The 25,809-nt window shown below is 51.2% G+C and overlaps 1 protein-coding gene across 3 annotated transcripts in view; it reads left to right on the top strand.

Annotated features, from left to right (window-relative positions):
- Positions 1–4,813: 4,813 nt before the first annotated feature.
- TRIP4 (thyroid hormone receptor interactor 4) overlaps positions 4,814–25,809 on the top strand; it is a 30,348-nt gene continuing 9,352 nt past the window's right edge. The window contains exons 1-11 of one of the 3 annotated variants that reach the window (XM_061349869.1): positions 4,814–4,983; positions 5,651–5,817; positions 6,027–6,163; positions 8,499–8,732; positions 9,646–9,724; positions 11,500–11,629; positions 12,311–12,526; positions 13,024–13,150; positions 13,847–14,034; positions 15,068–15,192; positions 15,988–16,079. In XM_061349869.1, the coding sequence (XP_061205853.1) occupies positions 4,898–4,983; positions 5,651–5,817; positions 6,027–6,163; positions 8,499–8,732; positions 9,646–9,724; positions 11,500–11,629; positions 12,311–12,526; positions 13,024–13,150; positions 13,847–14,034; positions 15,068–15,192; positions 15,988–16,079 (1,581 nt within the window). In that variant the 5' untranslated portion in view covers positions 4,814–4,897. The remainder of the gene's footprint in view (positions 4,984–5,650; positions 5,818–6,026; positions 6,164–8,498; positions 8,733–9,645; positions 9,725–11,499; positions 11,630–12,310; positions 12,527–13,023; positions 13,151–13,846; positions 14,035–15,067; positions 15,193–15,987; positions 16,080–25,809) is intronic. The other 2 variants (XR_009724948.1, XM_061349868.1) reach the window with 2 other exon arrangements.

The raw sequence follows: 25,809 nt of genomic DNA, 5'->3' as shown, positions 1-25,809 counted from the left end.
GTAATTTGAAATTCAGAGCTTAGACACTACCAACAGTCAGAGGAAATACAGAGGCAAAGAGATTGATGGATTGGTCAGTGCTGGGTCTTACATTTGCCAGCAGGTCTCTGCTTGTCCTGTTCTCTATGTTCTAAATTAAATTGCAGATGTCCATCACAGAGGCAATCACACGCTCCGGCTCCAGCTGGGTTTGTAAAATATCATAAAAATCAAAATCCCCCTTGTCCGGTCCCTACAGGCCCTTGTCCAAAGCCCCTCTCCAGGTTTCTTGTAGCCCCTCTAGGCTGAACCAGCCCAGCTCCCTCAGCCTGTCTCTAGCCTCTGCAGCATCCTTGAGGATCCAAGACTCGGGAAGCGTGAGGACAGTCCATCACTTGTGCTTGTTCAGCCTGGAGAAAAGGCAGCTCAGAGAAGACCTTATCACCATGTTCCAGTATTTAAAGGGTGGCTACAAAGATGGAGACTCCCTTTTTACAAGGAATGCCATGGAAAAGACAAGGGGTGATGGTCACAAGTTCCTCCTGGGGAGATTCCAACTGGACACAAGAGGACTGTCATTTTTCACAATGAGAACAACCAGCCACTGGGATAATCTCCCTAGGGAAGTGGTGGATTCCCAGCATTGGACACTTTTAAGATTGGGCTGCACAGGGTGCTGGGACATCTAGTCTAGGTCATGCTTTGCCTAGGAAGGTTGGCCCAGATGATCCTTGATGTCCTTTCAACCTGGAATTCATGGTTCTATGATGATTGAACACAGTTTGTTTTAATTAACCTTCACCTCTAAGCCCCAGCAAGGGAGAGCTGTCCAACTCATTGACGTCTTTTCAAATCCAGCTTTCCCATCTTTGGTCAAAGAGGTTGTCATGAAGATTTTTACTTCACTAAAGACAGGACGCACATGTATTTTTAGAATGCTTCAGTGTATTAGAAAACCAACGATCTGCTTCCTAAAACTAGAACAGGTGCAAAACTGTACAAACCCCAGCTTGAGCATAGCAAATGCAGTTTACCATTAAGGTCGGGGTCACACCACGTCTGTTGTTCTTCAGAGGATTCACCATCTTCTGCAGGATCTGGTGGCAGGGGCTGGCTCTGTAAAAAGCATCATCAATTCAAAAGGGTTAGCAGAACTCAACCAATTCTTGTTTGAAAGGCTAATAAAGCCCTTTTCTAGGAGGCTAACTGACTTTAACTAGCTCCAGACTGCACATCAAGACTTAAAGACTGACACAAGCTGCTTTATCCTAAGCTCTGGAGGGCCAGATGAAGCAGTACACACTGACCTTTCAACTGGGAGAGCCTAATTCAGTGCAGAAAACACTGTACACTGATACAGCCTCGGACATTCTCAAAGCATCCTTCTTGACCCAGAAGGCTGCATGCAGGTCCCACACCACTTCCAGGAGCCTGTGAACTTAATTCTCATTTCACACCCAAGTTTCAACCCATGTGACTGAAAATAACCCCCCCAGTTGTGCAGTTAAACGAGTCCAGCTCTTGCTTCCTCCAGAACACCCAGAGCAGCTCTCAGTTGTTTTAGACAGCGACACTGTGCATTCTCGACAAGGTTATCACCCCGTGGTCCTCACTCAGCCAAACAAAGTTAAAACAGCAGAGATGAAAGGTGTGCAGCACTACAGTGCACATCTCTGTTTCTCTGAGGTGGGGTGTGCTTAGAAGTCTTGGTTTGCTTTCCTTCAAGACAATTCAGGAATAACTCTCACAGGGGAGCCTCAGGTGTCTTAATATTATCTATATTCGAGAGAAAAACCCTTGACAATTGAGAAGAGTGTTTGTAAGACATAGCTACCTTTTGAGTCAGTAGTGCAGCCCACAGGTTAATCTCAGAAGCATCAGCTCAGCAGAGCAATTCAATTTCTGACATAGAGAAGGCACCTCCAGTCTCCTAAGCCTTTCTGAAACAGAGATGACAGCCACAGAGCACCACATCGCTGTGGTCTGTGTGCAGCGTGTCTGAGCACAAAGAGTTTCTCTGAACTACAAATTACTGTACCCATTTCTGGCAAAGCCCCATGAGGTCAGTGGAGACAGGTGCTGCGTTTCGCCAGGCTTTACTAGAAACAGGATTTCAAGGAGCATACAAAGGTCAAGAGACACACCACAACTTTCAGCTCCCTCAAAAATCAATTGCAGTTTCAAAGCAGTCACAGAGGAAGACTCATCACATCTGTTTCATCCAAGGATGAGCTGACAGCCTCAATACAGCCCTTGCAGGCAGACAGGCACATTGTCTTCTGCCTTATTTGAAAGCACCAGGGATTTAGCTGTTTAATGCCACCCCACAGACCACACTGACAGCACCAGGGCACACTCTGAAGCAATGACAGGGAGCATCAGCTGCGTCTGTGCTGCTGCTGCCCTGCAGGTGGGCTTAGCTCTGTCATTCTTCAGACAGCTTTCTAAATGGCTTTGTTTAAAGGAAGTGAATATGAAGCTCAAGCAATGTGTCCCAAGAGCCCAGCTGCAGCCTATCACAGAACTCGAGTGTACAAACCCCATTTGTATTGGGTTTTGCCTCTGGCACATGCAATCTGCCCCTTCCCTGCCCCTCAGCGCTGAGGTGCGGTACTTGTGCACCTCTGCCAGCCCCAGCAGAGCTCCAGGTGACCTGCAGATCTGGCAGGACCTCAGTGGTTTTGGCTGGCTCCAGGCAACTTTAGAGGAGAAACTGGTTGAGAACCACAGCTAGCTTGGGAAAAGGAAGGCAAAGGGAAGAGCACCCCAATTTCAGGATGTGGAGACTTGTGGTGCTGTTTCCAACCTGGAGAGAGGAATAGGCTTTTCAATGCCCCAGCGGTTTTCAGGAGGCTGTGGGCAGAGGGACAAGAGCTGACACCCACATTCTAGCAGTCAGCCCCCGGCTATTGCTCCCTGCTGCCTCTCCGCCTAGCGCCCGGTTCTCCTTCCGCAACTGCTGCAGGAACTCGCTAATGCGCCTCTGCCACGGGGGGACAGGCCTCACGCACACCGGGTTCCCCACCACACAGCGGCCTTTGCCTGCGGGGAGAGCGGCCGTCAGCTCCAGCACAGGCCGGGTGGGAGGGACGGAGGGGCACACGCCGCTGCCATCTCTCTTGGTGATCAGCGACGGTCCCCCGCTGAGGCTGCCGGATCCCAGCACCTTCCGGGGGGCCCGGGCGGCCAGCACTGCGGAGAGAGCGGAGCGGTGAGGGGCGCCCGTGCATTGGGGTGCAGTGCGGTGCGATGGGGTGGGGTGCGGTGCGCCCGCCCCTCTCCCAGCTCCCGCACCCTTGCGGCACACGCCACCGCCCTCCTCCCTTGGCCGCACCACCCCGTCTGCGGGCCCGCGCAGGAAGCGCCACCACCCCCGGGCAAGCAGTATTAGCCAAGCGCCGGCCAATGGGAACGCATTGGGTCGGCGGGGCCCCGCCCCTCGCCAGCTCCGCCCGTTCAGGGCTCCTCTCCTTAGCTCGGGCCGCACCATCGCGGGTCCCTCAGCCGAGTGAGTTCAGGGCGTCTGGGAGTCAGGGAACCGTGGAACCAAGGAATCAGCCAGCTTGGAAAAGCCCTTTGAGCTCATCCAGTCCAGCCATTCCCCAGCAGTGCCAGGGCCACCACTAACCCATGGCACTGAGGCCCCGTCTCCACGCTGTGTGAACACTTGCAGGGGCGGTGCCTGCAGCCCTGCCCTGGGCAGCCTGTTCCAATGCCTGAGCACCTCTGGGGCAGGAATTGTTCCTCAGCTCCATCTAAACCTGCCCTGGTGCAGCTTGAGGCCGGTTCCTCTTGTCACGTCCATCCCTTCTGAAGGCTGCAGGGCTGTGGCCCCTGCCTGACCTCAGCTCCCCTGACTGGCCAGCCCTTCACTGCCCTGGTGGCACACAGGGGAGCAGCCACACTGCTCCCGGCCGAGACAAACCGCAGTGGCTGTGCTGAGCTGTGGCACTGAAAACACCGAGCCTTTTGAGAGAGGGACATTGCTCCCTTCCCACGTGCTTGCAGGGATGAGGCCTTGGCTCCCAGCAGGCTGCTGCCTGCCTGAAGCGTGGTAAGAACACGTCAGTGTGGCCGGGAGCCCAGAAAACCCTGCAGCGTTCAGGACCATTTATTTCTACACGTTGGGGTGTACAGGGTGAGCTGACAGGGAACAGGGTGGGAGAAAACTGCTCTGTGAAAAATGACACTTCTTAGTGGGCTTTTGTTCCCAGCAAGATCTGTTCCCAGGTGAAGTCCGCCACGGAGTCAATGAAAAGGCAGGGCCAGAGGGGAATCCAGGCTCCCGGTGAGCAAGTTGCTGTTCCTGGAGGGACACCGGGCATGGAGCCCATACATGGGGATGGGACCATTTGGTAGCTCCAGGCTGCACCTGAAGCTCTCTCTGACATGCAAGTAAAGTCTTGCCGTGAAGACTTAGCTTAGTGTGTGTGAAAGGCCAGGCACCCCAGTTCCTGCAGGTTATGGCAGATTAAACCTTGGCCTTGCTGTGTCAGCTGGGCCCTGCCACTGTGATGTGAGCTGCAGGGCTCCCGTGCTTTAGCCTGGCAGCTGCTGGGGCCGGTGGCTTTTGCCTTGGCCAGGTGCTGGACCTCACACTCCCATTCCCAGCCAGGGCTCCGTGTTTCCTCAGGAACCACACCGTTTTCCCTCAGCAGGTCCAATGGCGCAGTAGCTGTTGGTCCCAAATACATTCTTTCCTTTTGCAACAGTTATCCATCCCTTTCCCTTTTAGTGTTCGCTTTCATGCGTGCTTGTTAACCAGGCTTTAGTGCCGGCCGATGTGCGGGGCTCGAGGTGCGCCCCGGGGGAGCAGCGCGGCCGGGCCCGGAACGGTGGCGGCGGGGCCGCGTTCCCGGGGGCGGGGTGGGGCGCGGTGCCCGCGGTGCGGCACCGATTCCCGTCCCCCGCGCGGAAGATGGCGGCGCCCAGCGCGCTGCTGGCCTGGTGCGTGCAGCAGCTCCGCGGGGACTTCGGGCTGGACGTGGGCGAGGAGGTGGTGAGGTGAGCGCCGGGGGAAGGCGGTGTGTGCAGAGGAGCCCTCTCGTGTGTGTCCGCAAGAGCGCCTTGTGCGGCTCCGTGTTTTACACGGCTTGGGGGGAGCTGGAGCCTCGGGTTGGAGTTTTCAGTGCTGAGCAGGGTGATGTGTCTGTGCTGGAACGGGAAGAAAGAGCATAGAGATACAGAGTGCTTCGTGCTGGAATGGACCCTTCAGCTCCACCAGCTCCAACCCCTGCACGGGCAGGGACCCCTTCCACTGGAGCAGCTTGCTCCAAGCCCCTGTGTCCAACCTGGCCTTGAGCACTGCCAGGGATGGGGCAGCCACAGCTTCTCTGGGCACCCTGTGCCAGCGCCTCAGCACCCTCACAGGGAAGAGCTTCTCCCTAAGAGCTCAGCTCAGTCTCCCCTCGGGCAGGTTCAAGCAATTTCTGTCAGATTAAAGCCATTACAATAATATACCTCATAATTGTTGTTTTTTTTTTTTTTGCAGTGAAATAGCCACAAGAGATTTCCCAAAACATGGCTCTTAGAATTTGATTTATAAACCCATTCCATACCATGGTCTCTACAGAAAAGAGAGCCATAAGTTGCATATGCGTGCAATTAGACTGTTGCTTTCCTCAGATCAGAAGGCCCTTTACCCATTTTTCTCAGCCCTCACCCCTCACAGGTATATCTTGTCAATAACAAATGAGGACGAGATCCGGGAGTACATTGTTGACCTCATCCAGGGGACTGATGGGAAGAAGAGTCAGTTTGTGGAAGAGCTGCTGGCCCAGTGGAGGAAATGCTCCCAGCTGCCACTTGAGCCTGTGCCGGCGTATCGGAAAAAGGATGGTGAGTGCTATGGGGAGGAAGGAATTGAAGTCTCAAATAAGCTTCACTCAGTTATTCAATTTATAAACAATTAGATGTAATAAATGCTCGTGCCTGCTTCTGTTTCTGTCCGTTGTGATGGTGTAAAGCCCATTTCATTCACTGAGTAAGAGTGGATATCTTTCTCTTGTTGTTACTCACTCTTTCTTGTGCTTACACATTGCTTCCAGAGACTTCAGAAGTGCCTCGGGCTGGAGACCAAGTGAAAAAGGGTAAACGCAAAGGAAGAAACAAGCAGGAGGCACCTGCCCATGCAGAGCCAAGCGCATATGTAGAGGAGGTAAAAACCCCACTTGACCTGGCCAAGGTGAGTGTGTCTGGTACATGAGGACAGGCTACGTGTGGCTGGGGGCTGAGAGTGCATTGAGCCCAGGACACAGGGAAGAGTAGTATCAAATGCTAAGGAGGGATCATAGAGTCATGGACCGGTTTGTGTTGGAAGGGACCTTAAAGCTCATCCATCTCCAACCCCTGCCACGGGCAGGGACCCCTTCCACTGGAGCAGCTTGCTCCAAGCCCCTGTGTCCAACCTGGCCTTGAACACTGCCAGGGATGGGGCAGCCACAGCTTCTCTGGGCACCCTGTGCCAGCGCCTCAGCACCCTCACAGGGAAGAGCTTCTGCCTAAGAGCTCAGCTCAGTCTCCCCTCGGGCAGGTTCAAGCCATTCCCCTTGGCCTGTCCCTACAGGCCCTTGTCCCAAGCCCCTCTCCAGGTTTCCTGCAGCCCCTTTAGGCACTGGAGCTGCTCTAAGGTCTCCCCTTCAGGAGCCTTCTCTTCTCCAGGCTGCCCCAGCCCAGCTCTCTCAGCCTGGCTCCAGAGCAGAGCTGCTCCAGCCCTCGCAGCATCTCCATGGCCTCCTCTGGCCTCGCTCCAACAGCTCCAGGTCCCTCTTGTGCTGCTGCCCCAGAGCTGGATCAGGGCTGCAGGGGGGGTCTCCCCAGAGCACAGCAGAGGGGCAGGATCCCCTCCCTGAGCTGCTGCTCATGCTCTGGGGGTGCAGCCCAGCTCATGGGGGGGGGTGTGGGCTCAAGCACACACTGAAGCCAGGTCATGGGGAGCTTCTCCTCACCCAGTACCCCAAGTCCTTCTCCTCAGGGCTGCTCCATCCGGTCTCCCCCAGACTCTGTTTGTGCTGGGGGTTGCCCTGACCCTGGGGCAGGACCTTGCACTTGGTCTTGTTGAAGTTTATGAGTTCAACATGCTTAAAGTGTTTGTGAAAGTAATTTTTTATGAGACAAAATAACACCTTTTTTGAGCTGGGGTGTAAAAAGGGACAGTAATGGTCCATTTCCTTGTAGTTATCTTCTAAGCTAGCTAAAATATATATATAAAATCGGGAGCACTCTGTAAGGTTTGCTGAGCACAGTTGCGTTGTCTTCTTTTGTTGTTTCTTTTTTTCCAGGACAGCAGCATTTTAATCTGGCAGTGTCAGAAATGCCATTGGGCAGAACTGGGATGCTGGGAATTCTGCATCTGCTTGTCATTAGACCAGTGCCTGCTGCTATTGAGAGCAGGCAAAAAGAGTCAGGACAAGAGGCACAGTGCAGCACCAGCATGGAGGAAAGCAACATGGGGCATAGAGCAGTGCTTGCTGAGGTGTCGTGGGCAGCAGGAGTGATCCTCTAGTGTTCAGCAGGCCGAGAACATGAGTTGTTGTTCTGGGGTGAATGAAAATAGGTTTTCTGGGAAAGGCTTTCTGAGAAACCCTGTTTGTTGAGAGACAGTGGAGAGGAGAGGCAAAGAGAAGCTGTGCTTGCACTGCAAGGGAATTTTCAAGTGTGTCAGCAGCTAGAGGCCAGAGAGTGCATTTCTGTTGCAGTGCTGCTTGCTGAAATAGATAAGGGACCACAGCTCCTGGTCGTTGTGGCTGTGCCTGGTGGGCAGTCCATGGCTGAAACCATCCTCATCTAGCATTATGGGACAGGTTTGTGCCTGGAACGTGTTGTGCTTATATTTCAAACATCTGGGTTTGAGTATTGCCGGAGCAGTGGGAGCAGTTGGATTTCTTCTGTTCCCCTGGAATGATTTCTGTGCTGTAATTAATTCCTGCAATTAACTTCTCAAGCATTTGCTCCTCAGTGGTACCTGCTGTAGATGTTGGGTGGGAGGAGGAGCTCTTTGTTTCTTCTATCAAGGTGTAAGGTTTGAGGGAGAAAACAGAGAATTCCACTATTTGATGGTTAGTCCAGCCACTGTCTACAATATCTCGCTTTGTTTCTCTACTAGGGCCTGACCCAAAGCTTAGTCCCTCATCCAAAGCCTGACCCAAGGCACACAGGGCTTTGCTGTAACCTAAATAGCCCTTGAAAGTAAATCAGGGCACAGCTGAGCTCCTGTTTGCACAGTATCTGTGAATTGATCCTGTGGGCTGGAGCACTGAACGGCACATGTGCCACCTCAACTCATGCAGTTTTAGCTGTCAGAGGGAGCAAATGTCAAGTGAATCAGCAACATCCTTATGTCCTTGCTTTGTTTAGATTCCTTGGACCCTTTCTGGCAGGCTTAAGCTTGTCTTTCCGTTGAATCTGGGGTCTGGTCCAAGTTCCATTCCAGTCTCCGCAGCCTGCTCCAGGGTCAGTGCTTTCCCTTTGCTGTCGCTGTGGCACTGCAAATACAGTTTGCTTCCTGGTTTGATTCCCAGGCACAGGAGAGCAGCAGTGGAGTTGGCAGCATGAGCAGCTCCTCGAAGAAGAAGCCCAAATACGTCAGCCTGTACACCAAGGAGGGGCAGGACAAGCTGGCAGTGCTGCTCCCCGGGCGATACGCCTGCGAGTGCCTGGGCCAGAAGCACAAACTCATCAACAACTGCCTGGATTGTGGGCGCATTGTCTGTGAGCAGGAGGGCTCTGGGCCCTGCTTGTTCTGCGGAGCTCTGGTTAGTAACAAGGAGGGGGTTATTTGCTGTGCTTGAACTCAGTGTAGTTTGCTCAGGGCTTTGGAATGCCATGGGGCTGAATTAGCCTCTAGGATCAAAGTTCCTCTGGCAAAGTTCTCCAACCTCTAAAGCTGGGCAGAGAAGAACCTCTACAATGTCATTCTGGGGGAAGGAGAACTGCTGTGGCTCTGAGTCCCTTTGTGTTTCTTTTATGATGTGGAGAGGTTTCCCTCATATTTTACATCACTTTGGAGCTGCTGGGTTTATGGCAGTCACCCCTGGCTGTCCCGGGCATCACACCTGTGTCCGAAACACATGCAAGGCTTCAGCCCCCTCCTAGGCACGGCCCCTGAAGCCTTGTAAGGGGCAGGAGATGCAGCCAGGGCTGGTGTGCTGACTTCCCTCCCAAACTTATGTAGCAAGCATCATTTGGGATACCTGTTACATCCTGTGTTTGGTTGAAAGGGCACCTTTTGGAGAAAGGGGGCAAGATAATGACAGAGGAGGAAAGCATTGGTGGGATGAAGAAAATGCTTTAAATCTGATTCTGTGCTATTTTAAAGGATCTGTTTAATTGGAAGTGGCCAACCAAGAGGGAGGACCTCTGTATTTAGTGTTCTGTGTTTGGTCATCTGCTCGGGAGGTTCTGAGTGCATTTCTCGTCCTTCAAGATCACTTAGCAGCATGCCCTCCCACAGAACTGAGAAGGACCAAGCTGTACATTTCTCAGGGATTACTTTTAGGAAAGAATGAGCTACTGGCAGTCTCCCTGTTTGAATAACACTGGAGGGAGGGAGGTGTGGACCTAGTCTAGAGCTTTAAGCAGCTTACCCTGAGCTGCTGTCCCAGGCTCCGAAGCTGGGCAAGAATGTGTCATCCTTCTCAAGGCTTCATTTCCTTTTTCTTTCCTTAGGTGTGCACTAAAGAAGAGCAGGACATTCTTCAGCGGGACTCAAACAAGAGCCAGAAGTTGCTGAAGAAGCTTATGGCAGGTCAGTATTAGTTTTATACGTGTAATATAATGAATCCAATCAGCTGTACATCAGCAGGAGCCCTCCTCTGCCTCCCTGCACCACACTTGCCTCGATGTTGTGCAGAAATGAGAGTGCTTGTGTCCTGGTGTGGAAATTGTCTAGATCCATTCATCCAAATTATAAAGAATTGCTGGCAAAATCTAAAGGTGATTCTTTCTTGGAGGCTGACACCTGAGTGTTTCTCTGGGATGTGAATTGCCAGGACAGCCGTGAACTTGATTTCCTACAGACTTTACTGAGCCACTTCCCCTTGTTGCGGCACAGTGTCTGTGGTGGGCATTAAAAGGGAAGGGAAGGGATGGGAAGCTGGCTCCTTGTATCCTCTCTGCAAGAGCTCAACAGCGTTTCTGGACTTGGAACAGAGGTGGTAACCGCGAGTGTCAAATAGCAGCATAAAATATCCTCACGCAGAGGCCCCAGGGCTGCTCATTAGGCATCGCTGAATCAATCACATGGACTAGATCATTGTAGCAGTCCTTGAAAATGAGGATAAGTCTCATGTGGAATGTGTGCTGTGGAAGATGAAGTGCTGCTATCTGATTTGCTGGGCCTAGAGAGGTGGTGGTTAATATCTTCTAATGACCCTTCTTGTCTAACACTTATCTGGGGAGCTAAAAATAGGGACAAAGCCAAGGAAAGCGAGAGGAAATGATACCCAGTCTCCCAGCGAAGACCTGTGCGGTATGGGGATGCTTGTCTGAGTTTAGCTGAAATATAGCCAAGGTCACAGTGTTCTTGGTTTGGAAAATACACTTTGCTGAAGAACTGGGGAAATATTTACTCTGGGTCTTGGTGTCAGCTTCCCTTTAGAGCTGCTGGGGTGGCAGGAGGTCCTGTAAGTGCTTGAGAGTAAGGGCTGATCGCAAGTCACTCTGTTTATGCTGATGTACTTCAGGATCTTCTTTTCTTACCCATTTTATTGCTCTTCCCCTCTGCCCCTGCCAGGCCTTGCTTTGTGCCTTGTCTCTGTAGGTGAAAGCTGAAATGTGATTAGCTGTTTGTCTTGGATCAGCACAACAGGGGAACACAGGCTTTTTTGTTTCCCTGAAAGAAAGTTGTGAGCCTGCAGGATGTCCTCTGTGAAATGGTTTGCTCCATTGTGGCTTTGATGCAAACGTTTTATGATCTTTGTTCCCTTTTGTTTGGTTGTTGGGGTTTGGCCCCGTGCCAGGAATGGTAAGAAAGAGGAGATGGTTGCTGGGAATGGATTTCTCCCTCACTAACAATAGCTAGTCTGAAAACCTGCTGAGGTGCTCTGAGGGAGGATTGCATTTGCAGAGGCACACACAGCAGCAGACAGAGGCTTGATTTGTGCTAACTGGCCATTTGTCAGTGATCTGTCATCACAAAGAGGCTCTCTGTGGAGGTGACAACACTTAGGAGAGAATTTGGCTTTTAGGAGAGGACTCAGGGTCTGTGGTTGTAGATGGGCAGAATTTAGGCCGGCCAAATTGTTAGGGAAGGGTGAAGGAGAATGAAAGACCAGGACCTTCTCCCTAAACACTACCTGGCCATTGTCACTGTAGTATTTAAATGCTTCTTCCTCTTTGGAGAAAGGACTGTGAGAGAAACTAGAGGGAAAATTGAGACTTGAACCTGGTTTACAAAGGTGCTGATCATGGGGCAAAGCCCTTCAAATGGTGTTTGTTTTAGGGAGCATTTCCTCAGCCAGGCCTGCCAAGACTGGGCTTTAAACAACCGGCTGTTGAGCTCTGATTTGCTCTCTATCTTAGGTGCTGAAAGTTCGGGGAATTTGAGTGCCATAAGCAAAGACTTACTGCCTCGCCAAGAGGCCAGGCTCAAAGCAGGCCTGGAGATGGCTGTGAAACACAAAGACAAGTTGTTGGAGTTTGACAGGACAAGGTAAGATACCAGCTGTGAAACTATGGTGAGATAGCACAAATGCTCTGCAGGTTAAGCTGTCTTCGACAGAAACGTCAGAGAGTTCCTTCTAAAACGTGGGCTGTAGCTACAGACACCCTAATGCTGGAGGTTGATGGCACAAGAGTAAACCCCTCAAGTAGGTCCTGTTTGGTATTCGTAAAATCATCATAGAATCCCAGGCTGGTTTGGGTTGGAAGGGACCTTAAAGCTCATCCAGCTCCAACCCCTGCCACAGGCAGGGACCCCTTCCTCCAAGCCCCTGTGTCCAACCTGGCCTTGAACACTGCCAGGGATGAGGCAGCCACAGCTTCTCTGGGCACCCTGTGCCAGCGCCTCAGCACCCTCAGAGCTTCTGCCTAAGAGCTCAGCTCAGTCTCCCCTCGGGCAGGTTCAAGCCATTCCCCTTGGCCTGTCCCTACAGGCCCTTGTCCCAAGCCCCTCTCCAGGTTTCCTGCAGCCCCTTTAGGCACTGGAGCTGCTCTAAGGTCTCCCCTTCAGGAGCCTTCTCCAGGCTGAATTGCTGGCTCTGTGTCCCTGACAGCTCAGGTCTCACTCTCTTGAGAACACAGAAGATCTGGTAGGAGGCAGGTTTGGGGCAGTCAGTGCTGTGTCCCTGTCCCACCATGCCCATCTGCTGCTGCTCTGGTTGTTTCTCACCAGTGTGCGCCGCACCCAGGTCATTGATGATGAATCAGATTACTTTGCGACAGACTCCAACCAGTGGCTCTCCAAGCAGGAGAGGGAAGCTCTCCAGAAGAGGGAGCAGGAGCTGCGGGAGCTGCGGCACGCCTCTCGGCTTGCCAGGAAAATCACCATCGACTTCGCTGGCAGGCAGATCCTGGAGGAGGACAACAGCATGGCCGAGTACCACAGCATGTGAGTGAGAGGTGGCAGCACCGCGGTGTGCCTGAGAGCAAGGAGGTGACGGGGTCTGGCTGAATCGGGAGAGCAAGCGTGAGGAAAGCTGAGCAAGCTGATCCCTTGAAGGGTGCCTCTTATGTGAGGGTGTAGGTTTGGGTTCTTTTCTTCCTTGAGGGTCTGTCTGGCTTGCAGCATATCATCTCCTTCAGTACAGTTCTGCTAAGCTCCTCTGTGAGAGGCTTGCACAGGGTTTCGGTAGCTGGTGTGTCTGTTAAAGATAAAGCTGCCCTGGAAAGAGATATTGCAGAAGGCTAATCCCAACAGAACAAATTCACCTCAAATTCAAAGCAAGCTGAGCTTCTCTGGTAGAGAAGAGTGACTGTTCAAACTGGGAATCAGACTGAGCGAGGAGGTCGTGTAGTCAGGGGAGATGCTGTGGGTCAGACATGTTTGTGTGGGGAGAAAGGAGACGTTGCCAGGGGGAGTTTTCATGTCTCTTTTTGTGCTTGCAGGTTGGATGAAACCATTGAAGCCATGAATCGTGGCACACTGAGCGAGCCAGCCAGGAGCCCGGAAGCAAAGACAGCCCTGGGTGCTGGTGTTTTGGTGAATCCCCACCTTCTTCAGCCTGCTCCTTTGGTCAGTGTGGGTTGAATGGCTTATTCTGGAGTAGCAACTAACTCTGGGAGAGTTGAGCATAAGGACTCTGAATTCTGGCATGGCTGTAGTACCTCTGTCCTCCCCTGTGTCCAAGATCCCTGATAGCCGTCTGAGCTGGGGACAAAGAAGGTTTGCCAGTGCCCTGCTCTGTTTCCTGCTCTTGGTTTATCCAAGTTTTAGTCCCTTGCCTCCTTTTCAGGAACGTGGCAGAATTTTTAAGAGTTTTAACCTCAGCCTAAGGTTGTGTGACTTTTTCAGCATTATTTATATATCTCAGGCTCTCTGAGCCTTCCAAGTGCCTAAAGGGGACCTACAAAAACTGTGGAGAGGGGCTTTTTACAAGGGCAGGTAGGGATAGGATGAGGGGGAATGGCTTTAAAATGACAGAGGGGAGACTTGGATTAGATAGTAGGAAGAAGTTTATTCTTTAAATCCATTGTGCAGCTGTGATGCATAGAAAGGAGAAGCCTCATGGAGGAGAGCATGACCTTGCTTTTTCTACTGCCAAGCATGGCATGGAAACAGAGTGGGTTTGCAGGGAAGTAAAAGTGATCCCAATAAGAGTAATACCTCTGTGCTTAAATGATGGAAAACTTCAAATAGGATTTACACTTGATATATGTTGTTCCTAGAGTGGTGCTAACACCTTTCTTGTTTCTTTTGAACACTCTGAAGTGGGTGGACCAAACTGGTTTGCTCCCACACAGGAAACCAATCCATTCCATGGACACTGGCAATGAGCCTGGCTCCGAGAGAAACAGGTTGCGGATTCAGGATCGAGAGTTGCAGGAGATCTCAGATGATGGTTGGTGCCTCAGCATGCACCAGCCTTGGGCTTCCTTGCTTGTAAGAGGAATTAAAAGGTAAAGGAGTGGCCTGAGCTGTGATGTATCCTGGTCAGCTCTTGCTTTGCAGGTGAGATGGCAAGTTGTGTTCCTCAGGAGATAGTTTCTGATACCTACTGAGAGCTCCTGTTTGGAAGCTGTGCTTTCCCCTCCAGTGTACTCCTGGTTTGGGAAGCTGGTGATGCTGTTTTTCAGGAGAGGAGCTAACCTGGAGGGTACAGGTTTTCTCACAGTGGGTAGATTGAAGAGAGGCTGGGATTTCTGCACTCCCGTTGGGATGTACCTGTGTGGGCTTGGACAGGCAGAGAGGCTGAAGATGTGACATGTTCTACTGGTCTTTATGAGCGTTGTAAAGAAGCGAACAGTGGCACCAGGCTTTGTTTGAAAAACACAACCACACGGACACACCCCTTGCCACTAGTTCCCCCTCCAGAATCAGGTTCCAAAGAGAAGCTCCTTCCTCCCAGCATCCCTGGCATGTTAATTCACCTTTCCTACTATTTGTATGGAGCAAAGAATCTTCTCTAGCCTTTTTTTTTTTTAACCCTTCAGAGTATTTTCCATTCTAGGGAGCAAAGCTTTTTCACCTCCCAAGCTAAAGACACTGTAAATCTTCCTGTGCCCAGCTTTGAATCCCGGTGGTATATGGATGCTGTTGGCTGCCCCAGTACAGCTGCAGGGCCTGGTGCCTGTTCTGGGAGCCCAGGAGCTGCAGCTAACAACTGCTTTGTACGTGTTCTTACCATGCAGAACTGTTTGAGCTTGTCAGGGTATTGCATGAGCAGATTGCCCATGGATGTATCTGGAATACTGCTGTGCTTGCAGGGGATTGATGTCCTTTGCTGTTGCTCTGAAGCCATAAGGACATGCTCTGCTTGTGGCATTATTTGTTGCCCATCTCAGCTTTTCGCTGACACGTTGCTTTGTGTTGAAATAGTCAGGGCAAAGCTTAGCAGCAGGGATTGCATTAATGAAACATCTGATTGAAAAACCTGTCCATGTGGGTGATTTCTGCTGAAATTTAAGTCCTAAATTCTGCTTTGTCCTCTAGGGTGGAGGGCAGGACCTGGTACACCTCTCATAGGGGGCGGTTGTGGATTGCAGCTACTGCTAAAAGACCTTCCCCTCAGGAAATCTCTGAACTGGAGACCACCTACAGGATGCTACTCCGGAAAGGTGAACTTCTTGCCTTGGATCTTTGTATTATTGGTACATTGAGCCACGTAATGAGCAGTGTCAGAAAGGCCTCTGCTGAGCAGTTATTGCTGCTTTGCTTTTTAACCTTCTGTTCTTGAAATTCTCTTCATCCTTTCTGCATGTCATCAGCCACATGGGTCTGGTGGCAGCATTTAACTTCGTCCTGCTGCTGATCGCATACTCAAACCACAAGCACTATTGAATGGCACCTGACTTCTGCAGCAGCAGTGGACTTCGTTTTATTCTTGGCTCGAGCAAGAAGCAGTCGAGCACGTGCGTGCGTGCATGTGCGGTGGCTTGTGCTTCAGCCTGTTTGCAGTGATGCTGAAGGCTTTTCATGGATTCTGACCTTGTGGAAATCAGGATTGGAAAGCTGTAGGTCCTCAGGAGGATGTTCTCTCGTGTGGGCAGGAGGGTGCTGGTGGCTGCACTCTGTTTGTGCGGTATTTCTGTGCGTCACCCAGTTTAAATGTCATGCAGCAGGATTGCCTGCCCCCTCATCAGAGCGAGGAGCTCTTCCCACACTCTGTGTTCCTCCGTCAGAAGCTAAGCAGGGAAAGGTGTTTATATAATGAAATCTCCCGAACTTAGTCCTGTCATGGTGAAGATCCTGAGCTGGATAAGGAACGATGGGGTGCTAAAATAGCTGCATGTCTCCTAGTGCCTCAAAAAGTAGAAGTGTGTGGAGGAGAGGCAAGGGCGCCTGGGGTTAGCAGACCCCAGCTATGTGTGTGGTGATGTGGAACCCCTGAAGAGATGTTTCTTTTGCTGCAGATGTGGAATTCCCAAGCGATTATCCCTCCGGATGCCTCCTGGGCTGTGTGGATGTGACTGATTGCTTATCGCAAGAGCAATTTAATGAGCAGGTGAGTACAGCAAACAGACCTTTACAAGTTTGCATTAGCCAGCAGCTTTAAACAGTGTAACTTGCCCCCATGAGATGCTCTGCAGAAGGCAGTGAATGGAGATTTTAGACTTGTGTTGAGAGAAGACACAACCACTGTGGTCTTGTATGCCCGGAAAGAAAACATACCGAGAAAATGCATTTCAGCAGTGGTGGAAGCATGCAGTGGGCTAATACAGACTAAATCCATCATCAGCCTCTCTGGTAGTGAGATAGTTTGGTTGAAACTAGTTCCTCACGAACTCTGAAACCCTTTTCAGTAAGGACTTGTGCCTGTTTAATTAAACCAATGCGGCAAGGGATTGGGGCAGCTGTTACTCCCCTTGCTGCACAGATAGATGCTCACCAGATGCTGTGGCTGTGCTTGACCGAGGAAGACAAGGCCCTGCAAAGCATTAACGTTGTATTCCTTGTTTTCATCCTCCTTTGTTAAACTCGAGAACTTACATATTACCTGGCTGTGGCTTCCAAAGCAGGATCAGGTACCCTGGTATGAGGGAGGGTGCTTGGCCCATCCAGATCCATAGCTGCTGGAGCTGCCCAGTGCTTCTTCCTGGAGCTGGAGGTCACAGTGGCCTCACTGGTGAGAGCTGTGTTCTGGTCAGGGCAGAATCATGAGGAGCAGGAGCTGTGGAAGGAGGTGAGCACCCTCCCACCAGGGAGGATGAACAGGAGAGCAGCAGGGGCTTCATGGAGACCCTGCAGAGGAGACATCAGAGCCCCTAGATACAGGGAAGGAGGAACAGCTGCAGGTTACTGAGGAGATCAGGACTCCTCAAGGGACATGTAAGTGGCCTCTTTCTGAATGAGGCAGGAGGTTTGGTGACCAGGGACAGGTGTTGAGGCCTTCTTCACCTCAGGCTTCAATAGCAAGGTCTTCCAGAGATCTCATGCCTGGAGGCAGAGTTCAAGGAGGAGAGGGACTACCTGTAGGGAAGGGAGGAAGAATTGGGAGTCTTCTGAGAAAACTCAACCAATGGAAGCCCGTAAGTGATGATGGTGTGCATCCAGATACACTGAGAGTGTGGCAGGGGTGTTTGTGAGGCCACTCTTACCTTGGAAGGCTTGCAGAGATCAGGAGAGGACCCTGCTAACTGTAGAAAGGTGGCTATTACATCCGTCTTTGAAAAGGGAAGGAAGGATGATTCTGGACACTTCAGGCCAGGAAATTCATAGAGCAGCTCTTCTTGGAGGCCAATTTTGGCACACAGGGGAGGGCATTGGGAATAGCTGGTGTGGATTTGCCTGGGGATAACACCAAGCACAACACAGCTGTTCTTGGTGCTGTTTCCTACCTCTTCACCTCACTGCCCCTGTACAGACAGGTTTGGTGTGATGGCAATGACCAGACCATGCAGGGCTTGAGAGTGAACTGAGACCACCTTGTGAGGTGGAATCCCCCAGGCTGACGAGCATCTTCTTGCCATGGAGGGTTGGAGAGGCACCAGCACCTGGGGCTTCTTCTCATGAAGTGATCTCCTGGCTTTCCCAAGCCCTGTGAGTTTTTTTGTCAGGGGTGGATGCGTGGAAACTAGAGCTGAAAAGAGTGTTTCTGACAAGGTGGTGTCTGTTCAGTTTAGGGTGGAAGGGGGAGAGGTTGGAGTATGAGCAGCAGAGGGAGCTTTGGGACTGGAGTACAGTGAAATCTAGTGGAGTATTTGGCCTTGAATGGAGCAGGCCTCTGGAGAGAAGACCCTGGGGCCAGTGTAGGGGTTTTCTTCTGTAGCATCCACTCATTTGCCATTTGGTCTTCAATGGAGATTCTCATCCTTCTGCTGTCTGTAACACTGGTGGAAGAGTACACCTTGGTCTCTCACAAGTACTCTCCTGTCTGTAACACTTCCTCCACTTTGTGGATGCATTCTCCAGGCACTGGTAAAATGGCTGTGACAGCTTCTTCCAATCTGGAAATTGTGCTGTAGGCGACCAGCTTTTAATCCTCCCATGGAGGACCCTCACAAGGAACTGTGTTCTCTGCAAATGCCTCCCAGTCTGCTGGCACTGCCTGGCCACGGAGGCACGGGAGGAAGAGCAGTGTCTTCCAGGAGCACTATTACTACACCTATTGGCGAGAGATTTACTTCTCAGTATCATGGCAATTCCTGTTTTATATTTCGCTGGCTTTTTTCTTCTCCCATATTGCAAACTATTTGTAATTCCTCATTTTTTGCCTTTTTATAGTGGTTTTGTCCATTTTCCCCCAAGGATTGCTTTATGTAGTGTTCGTTTCCCTAGCTGGTAAGATTGAACTCTGAGAACTGAGCCTCTTTCTGAAGTTGGTTTATGAGGAAATGTGTGTTTTTATGGACTGTCATGAGCAGCAAGTGCATCTGAATGAAGCTGAGGTTCATTTAACTGCAGTGCTAGCAAGGTGAAAAAGCATTGCAGTGCCAGCTCAGAAATGTGAGTTGGATCGCACTGGGAGTAGGAAATCCCAGTTGCTCCCATTGGTGATTCAGCCCTGGTTCATCAGCAACCAGCACCAAAACCACTTGTCAGCAGTGTTATCCAGCGTTTCTTGGGGTACAAGGACAACTCCTAGCTCAGGGGAGGAGGGAGATGCCATGGTTTTGCATGCAAATACCACTCTCTTCAGTCACTGTGCTTTGCCTCACACTTCTCTTCACCAGCTCGGATCTGAAACTTGCTCCAGAAGAAATCCTTGCGCAAGTGCAGGACAAGGCTGCACGTCTGCAGATTATTCCCACCACCCGCAGATGAAACACTTCCCTGTCTTGCTCACTGTCCGGTGGTGGTGCAGCTGCCACAGAAGTCTGTTGTGACTTGTGGCCATTTGTTTCCATAGGCAAGGGAGACTCTTCCTGCTCTGTCCCTCCCGTGACTGCTCTGTTATTTCAGTCCTTATGATGCTGTCACCCGCTCCCTGCTCAGCACTATCTGCAGATTTCATTTCCGTGCTGTTTGCATCCTCTCTCAGGTTGCTAATGAAGATGTTAGTGGCATCCTGCTGGTATTTTTCTATCATTATCCTCATTTACTCTATCTTTTTGTTTAACACTTGTGCTCAAAGAAGCAAACTGAGGCAATGGTGCTCCGTTTTGCCAGATGCAGCAGGCTCAGGCTGAGTCCCTACTGACAGCTTGTGTTGTTATCAGGGACTCGTTATTTATCCCTGGTATTACTGGACACGTAAGCCTGGCCCTGCGTAACCCTTTTGGAGGGATCTTGCAGCTCTGCCCCACGTGCAGTGCTTGAAGACTGGCAGACATTGTTGAAGTGGTTTGCAGATCTTCAGGGCCATGTGAGAAGTGATGACAGAACAGAATCATGTATGTGGTAGCTGGCAGGGATCAGAGGAAGAGCAGAGCAGAGATGTCCTTGTCATTAAAGTCAGTGTCACAACAGATGCCATTGCCCTAATCCCAGTTGTGCTACTTATTGCATGAGCTAGTTAAATCTGTTCCTCTGGGGCTCTTTCCTACATGGAAAATAAAGCTCAACAGAGGTTTTACTGCTAAAATTTTACTGCTAAAAGCTGTGATCATTGGGTTGAAGCTGCTTTAGGAGCAGAAGACATTGTCAGGTAGGAAAGTCCACCCCAGGTATCAAGTATCACCTGCTTTGCTTGCAGGGGACTGAAGCAAAAGCCACTTTCTGACTGCAGCCCCGCTGCTGTGGGCGGGGGTTGGTTGGTGCCAGGAGATCCCTCCATGTGGCTCTTAAATCTCAGTATTTCCAGTTGAGCTTTGCACATCTTGCACCTCCTGGGAGCGCCTTCTGGGCTCGCTTCCTTCTCTTCATGGCAGCCACCCAAAAAGCGGTGCTGGAGACCAGAATGATCCCTTTGTTTTGCTTCTCGGCGCTAAAGGTGACCTGGAATCTTTGGGTTTACTTTCCCCCAACTGAGATCTGAGCACTGACGATGGCTTTTCCTTGCTGCGGGCCTGACATCACCAACACCTCGAGCCGAGCTAGGAGCTGCCTTTCTTTTCCTGCAGGAGGTGTTGGTGACTTCAGCAGTGCTCACTGGGGACACATGGGATGGCGCAGGCAGGGCTTGGCAGGAGGCTAAACCAAGCAGGGAAGTATTTACATTTATGCCCTTTTAATGTGCTCTGAAGCCCATGTTCGTTTTGCTGATGACTTTGATCTGAGAGACTATTACTTTAACTGGAAAAGGAACATTTCCGCTGCTGCTATTTTGGTAGCTGATAGGTGTGTTTGGACTTATTTTGAACACAAGCACACACACATGCCAATATGTAGTTGTAGCCATTATCTGGGGCTGAAATATTGGGTAATTGTGTTTTACAGGAGTAAAGTGTTCAGTTTTCATTTCTAGGTGCTCACTTAGTGTCCTAAATCTGCACAAGGGAACACATCTAAGCTATTTTTGTGCCATGAGATTGCAACGATCGTTTAAACAACTATCATCTTTCCCTCTCAGGAAATTTGTGTTTAATCTCTTGTCCTCCTCTTCCCTCCCCAGTGAAAATAACAGTAAGATAAAAAGAGACTCAGGTGCCAGGCATGGAGAACTTGCTTTGAATTCTCAAGCAGGAGTGAAGCAGGGTAGATTTTTTCTGCGTTTAGCCTCCAGAAGGTGCCTGTTTAGATTCTCTCCAAATAAAGGAACAATAGCCCGCTGGTCATATTTTCCTAAGGAAGGAGTTAATGAGAGGAAGAAACACAAACATGCAGATTGAAGTGGACTTCGAAGAACAGTATAAATACATAGACACTTTTTATGAGGACCTTCTCCCTGCAGTAAATGTTTCCTAGTGTAGGCTGTGAGTGAGACAAACGTGTTTGTGTGCTGCTGTGGCTGCCCTAGCACCTTCCTCGCCCTCCCCCAGTGGGATGTTTGCCTTTTCACTCCTGAGGCTTAGTTACTGCACCTCAACTGAGGATTTTAAAGGCTAGATCAGATACACTTCCTTCTGCCGCAGTCTAGGTGGCTGTTAATGATTGAAATCAATGAAAGGCCTTTGAACTTTACAGGTCCCTGAATTCTCCTAAGTTGAATTTGTCTTTTGCCTGTAGCCCGATGCCAGATCAAGCAGTATTAGGCCTTAGCCTGGCTTGCAGGGTGATGCATCCCTTTATTTGGTTTCTCACACAGCCCTTGGTTCATGGTTCTAGGAGCAGAGCAGAGCAGGCAGGCAGCTGGTTTGGATTATAGGCAGTAAGAGCTGGGGGAGTTTTTCCTGATGTGAAGTGCTTTGGTTTTCATCAGAGGCTCTGCTAAGGCTCCAGCTGCCTTGCATAAGCCAGCAGGTTTACTGAGGCCACTGCGCAGTCTGTTAAGATGAAGGAGAGATTGTCACTTGATGATGATTAATTTAGGAATGCATTAACATGCCAAAGAAATCGAATGATAGAGGGTAGCTTGCCCTCTCCTCTGGTTTGCTAGACCCTAGGGAAAAAGCGAAGCCAAGGCTGAAGTATATGACTTAATTACTGCTGACTGTGGACTTAGCCTCTGTTACCATTTCAGCAAACTAGGCAGTGATCTGTGAGGTTTTCCCCCTTCCCTCAGATGTGGTCACTGATACGTGCTGCCTTCTTGGTGCTTGGTTTTTACTTAATCCTGAAATCAAGGCTTAGATAAGACCAACCTCGAGCCTGGCTGCCGCTCAGGTACCCCACACCATCACTGGTTGTAGTTCCAACAGGTTGAGCTGTGACCACCCTGAGGTGGTGACCCCCAGTGAGAGGGGAGCTGGCAGCAACAAAAAACTGTGGTAAACATGCAGTGCCCAAGGACCACACTTGCTTAAGCTGTCGCTGTCACGTCATTGATTTCATAACCCCAACCAGACCGGTTGCGGGGATGCGTGTCCCGGCTCTGCCGTGTGTTGGGCCGTGAGAAATCCCATCCCGCTGCTGGGATCGAATCAGCAGCTGGAAGCAGCATCGCTGCTCCTCAGGGAGCAGCAGCGAGGGCCAGCACTGGGTGAAGTGAATCAGGGCAGGGATGCAGGTGCCTTGTCTGTGCTGGGTTTGTCCAGGATTCAGCTGATCCCCATCACCTGCTGCGCTCGGCTCTGCTGTTTTACCCCTGTACTTTGCAGGGTCCCCACAAAGTGAATGGAGGCTCTCTGTCTCTGTCTAGGAGGCTGCAGGTGCTGCGAGCTGCTCGAGCCAGAAGCAGGTGCCCTGGTTATCCCTCATCTTCTCCTCCCCATGGCCTCTTCCCCGCTCCTTGCCAGGTCCCGACAGAGTGCGGTGGCGAGGCTGCACTGCAGCTGGGGTTAGCGCTGCCTCCTCCATCCCTGGGCACAGGAGGATGGAAGCAGCTCTTCCAGCTGAGCTTAGAACACTACCAAGTTATTTTTCCAAGTCCATCCAGTTTTTCCTGATGGCCACCAAGCACTTCATAAACATCTCAAGCCCTTCTCATGCTGCTTCCAGGGTTTACCGTGGGTGGGTGTTTCCTCAGACTGGTGTGGGAGCTGCAGGAGGGTGTTGGTGGCTCCCAGTTCAGGGAGAACAGGGGGGTGCATTGTGTGCCCCACGTTTGCCAGCACCGCTGAGTCCTCCACTCTTCCTGTGGGCTGGAGCTCTGGCATTCTACTCAGCATTTAAAATCCAAGTGCACCAGCACAGGTTTGAATATTAAATCTACATTTCAAAGTATGAGTATTAGTTTTGCTATGTTTTAATTGCTTCCCCTGCCCTTTGAATCAAAGTACAGCTTGTGGTATAGGAACATGACAAGAGCCAGGCTCAAGGCTGAGAGATGAAGGACACCCACCGGATGAATCCAGCCGGCTGGGGGAAGGATCCTGCAGTGATCCCAGCCTGCTGTGCCTGGATCTGGGTGTGTACCAGCATGCAAGGGGCAGAGCAGGCAAGGGCTGAGAGGCATCACTGTGGGATGAAGGGGAAAGGAAAGCAGGCGAGCAGAATTCCTTGTGCATCCTCACGAAGGGTGCCGGTGCCAGCACAGGATCTGCCAGCAGCAGATGTAAGCTCTCAAGAACAGCGGGGAGGATGTTGACTGCAACAATGCATCAAGGCTGCGGTTTGTAACCTCAATAGTAAGGCAGTTAACTTTTTTTTCACAAAGACATTTTGATTGCCAAATCCATAACCATTAGCAGCTGTGGTTTCGAGCTGTTCCTTCCTCACACGTTGCAGTCTAGACCTGACAGGCTTTCAAACAAAAGTTTGGCTGCCGGCTTTTGTTTGTGTTTCTTTGCGATCCTGCTTTCTTTCCTTTTTGCCCCTGGTGTTGATTTGGATTGAGCATCAACACATGTCCCTTCTCTAACCCAGCCCCCATGGAGCATCTCCTCTGCATCCATGTGGTCTTCTGTGAGAAGAGTGGCGTGTAGAGTGCTTCGAGTGCATGTGCACAGGCTGCAGTGCTGGATGTTTCTGCCTCAGGCTAGATAATTTGGCATTTCTCGAAAGCTGGATCTGCTTTGGGGTTTCTGTTTAGGAAAATGTTGTTTCTCTTTGGCCAAGGGCTGGTTGGCTGTGCTAAGGCAGAGGGAACGGGCCCCTGAAAGGTGGTGCTTGAAAATGTGCTGAGTTGAGTTTGATGCCAGACCACGTCGTGAGAGAGATCAGAGCTTGGTGCTCTGCAGTGCTGGAGGCCTGAGTCCAGAGAAGGTGGCACAGAGCAGCGGCAAACCTGAGGCTCCTGGCTGGGGCAATGGCTCCTGTTGCCAGTCAGGTGCCGCCTTTGGGTGAACATGCCCTGGAGCACTTCGGGATTGGGAAGATTGGCCAGGTGATTCCCCCAAAGTGAATGTCCTGCTAATGGGGTGGCAGAAACTACACTGTTAGAACACCAGATGGGGAAATGATGCTTCAATGCCATTCTCCTTGGAAAACCAACAAGGATGGATGTGGCCTGGACACAGTGGTTCCTAAAGGCTGATCCTGCAGGCTGGGAGAAGAATGGGGCTTTTTTCCTTCTGATATTAATAACTCCACTGCAGATGGACCACAGAGCCGCTGACTGAGCATCAGGCACTGGAACCAGTGTTACTGCTGGTGCTGACTTACTGGAATCAGGGAGTTTGCAGCACCCACAACCGGATAAGCATCATCTTTCTTCCTTTTGATGGTTCCATTTCTCCTGCATCCATGTGTCTCTGTTGCAGGCATTGCCACAAATGCTCCTCTTTGGCTGCGGCACTCTTGCTGCTTGCCAGAAACTCCCGACTTTCTTTTCCCTTTTGCAAACCACTAAAGAAACATTTTCTAGATGGTTGGTGGCGATTTTCCCCCGGAGAGGAGGAGAAAATGGCTGTGTAGTAGTTAATTACCTGTTAGGTTGGTCTGACAGCTATGAAGCTTATGAGGCATGAAAGAAGAGCAGAACCGCCTCTCCCACAAATCACCGTGAAAACGGGGTGAAGGAAGTTGTGACTGGATCCCGGGGGATGCCTCACATCCCGCTGCCCTCCCTTGCACGTGGCCAAGGGGCTTCTCACAACACCCAGGGAAGAGGCCTGTGCGTGTTTTTGCCTGCTGGGGAAGGCTGATTTATTGCCTCTGCTGGTTAGGGCAGCCCTGCTCTTTCAGAGGAGATGCCGTTGCCGCCAAGATGATTTTTTCCCTTTGAATGCATTTTACAGGGAGCTCTCTTGCCAACACATGGGCTCCGCTTGCTTTTATTCTTTCCAGACAGTGTTGCTTTCCAGTGCTGCCTCCTTTATTTCAGAGCTGTTGGAGAGCAGCAGGGAAATGAAGGCTGGAGCTGGTGTCTTGGCCCTGCGCTGCCTGGCAGAGCAGCTGTATTTCCCCTGTTGTTCACCAAGGAGGCACGCCAGGAAAATGATTCAACCCTTTCCATTATTAACCTTGCAGAACAACTCAAACACCTCCTTGCTGCTCGGTGCTAGTGCCCCGGGGCCACCCCTCAGCAGCTGCAAGATGGAGAGGACGGCAGGCACCCGCTGAAGGACTACAGGTTCCAGCGTGCAGTTCTGCTCAGTGCTCCGGCTCACCGGGATGCGCGCCGGGAACGTGCGCTAGCGCGCTTGGCTCCGTAGGCAAGGAGAGCGGAGGGGAGCTCAGGCTGCATTGCAGGGCTCTGAGGCCAGCATGTGTAAAATGCCAGGGCTGTTCCCACCCAGTGGTACCATTCGGTCTCTTGCACCGCCTTTGCTTGTCTCCTTTTGTGTCTGGAGGCCTTAATGAGAGCAAAAGATGCTCTTGAAAGGTGGGTAGCAAAGCTACCGGGGAGCATTTGGCTTTGTGCTGTGCGGGGCTGCCGCTCCGGTGCACGCAGTGCCTTTGTTCCTTTCTTGGATGCTCCGGAGCAGAGCTCATCCCGTTAGTGATGGTTTGGCTCCCCCCATGGCATGTTTGCCTTTGGGTCCTTTTATGCCCCTGCCTTCAGTGCACACCACTTGGGTTCAAGCAAGTGCAGCTTACTGGGGAGGGGTGAAGAACTCAAGGGCTTTGAGACAGTCCTTTTCCGTGTTTTGTTTTTCCCTGTGCTGAGATGGAATTGGGATGAGCTGAGGGTCCTGAACACCACATGGCCCCTGTACCCCACTGCAGGCTGTACCCAAATCACGACAAAAAGATTTACTTCGACAGATTGGAGGGAGGGAAAAAAAAGAGCAGGATTTTCTGTTTCTCTCAAATGTCAGAGAAGGTGGGTTCCTGGCTCCGTGGCTCCAAGCTGGCTTGTCCCCTCCTTTGCTCTTTTGCTGTGGGCTGGGGAGTGAGGAGGCTGGCAGCCCTGCTGCTATTTCTGGTGGCGA

This window comes from Neopsephotus bourkii, unplaced genomic scaffold (assembly GCF_033783945.1).
Source record: "Neopsephotus bourkii isolate Nb327-2 ecotype Australia unplaced genomic scaffold, CSIRO-AGI_Nbou_v1 NB_463, whole genome shotgun sequence".
In the NCBI taxonomy this organism is placed as follows: Eukaryota; Metazoa; Chordata; class Aves; order Psittaciformes; family Psittacidae; genus Neopsephotus; species Neopsephotus bourkii.
This window is presented reverse-complemented; position numbering and strand designations above follow the sequence as displayed.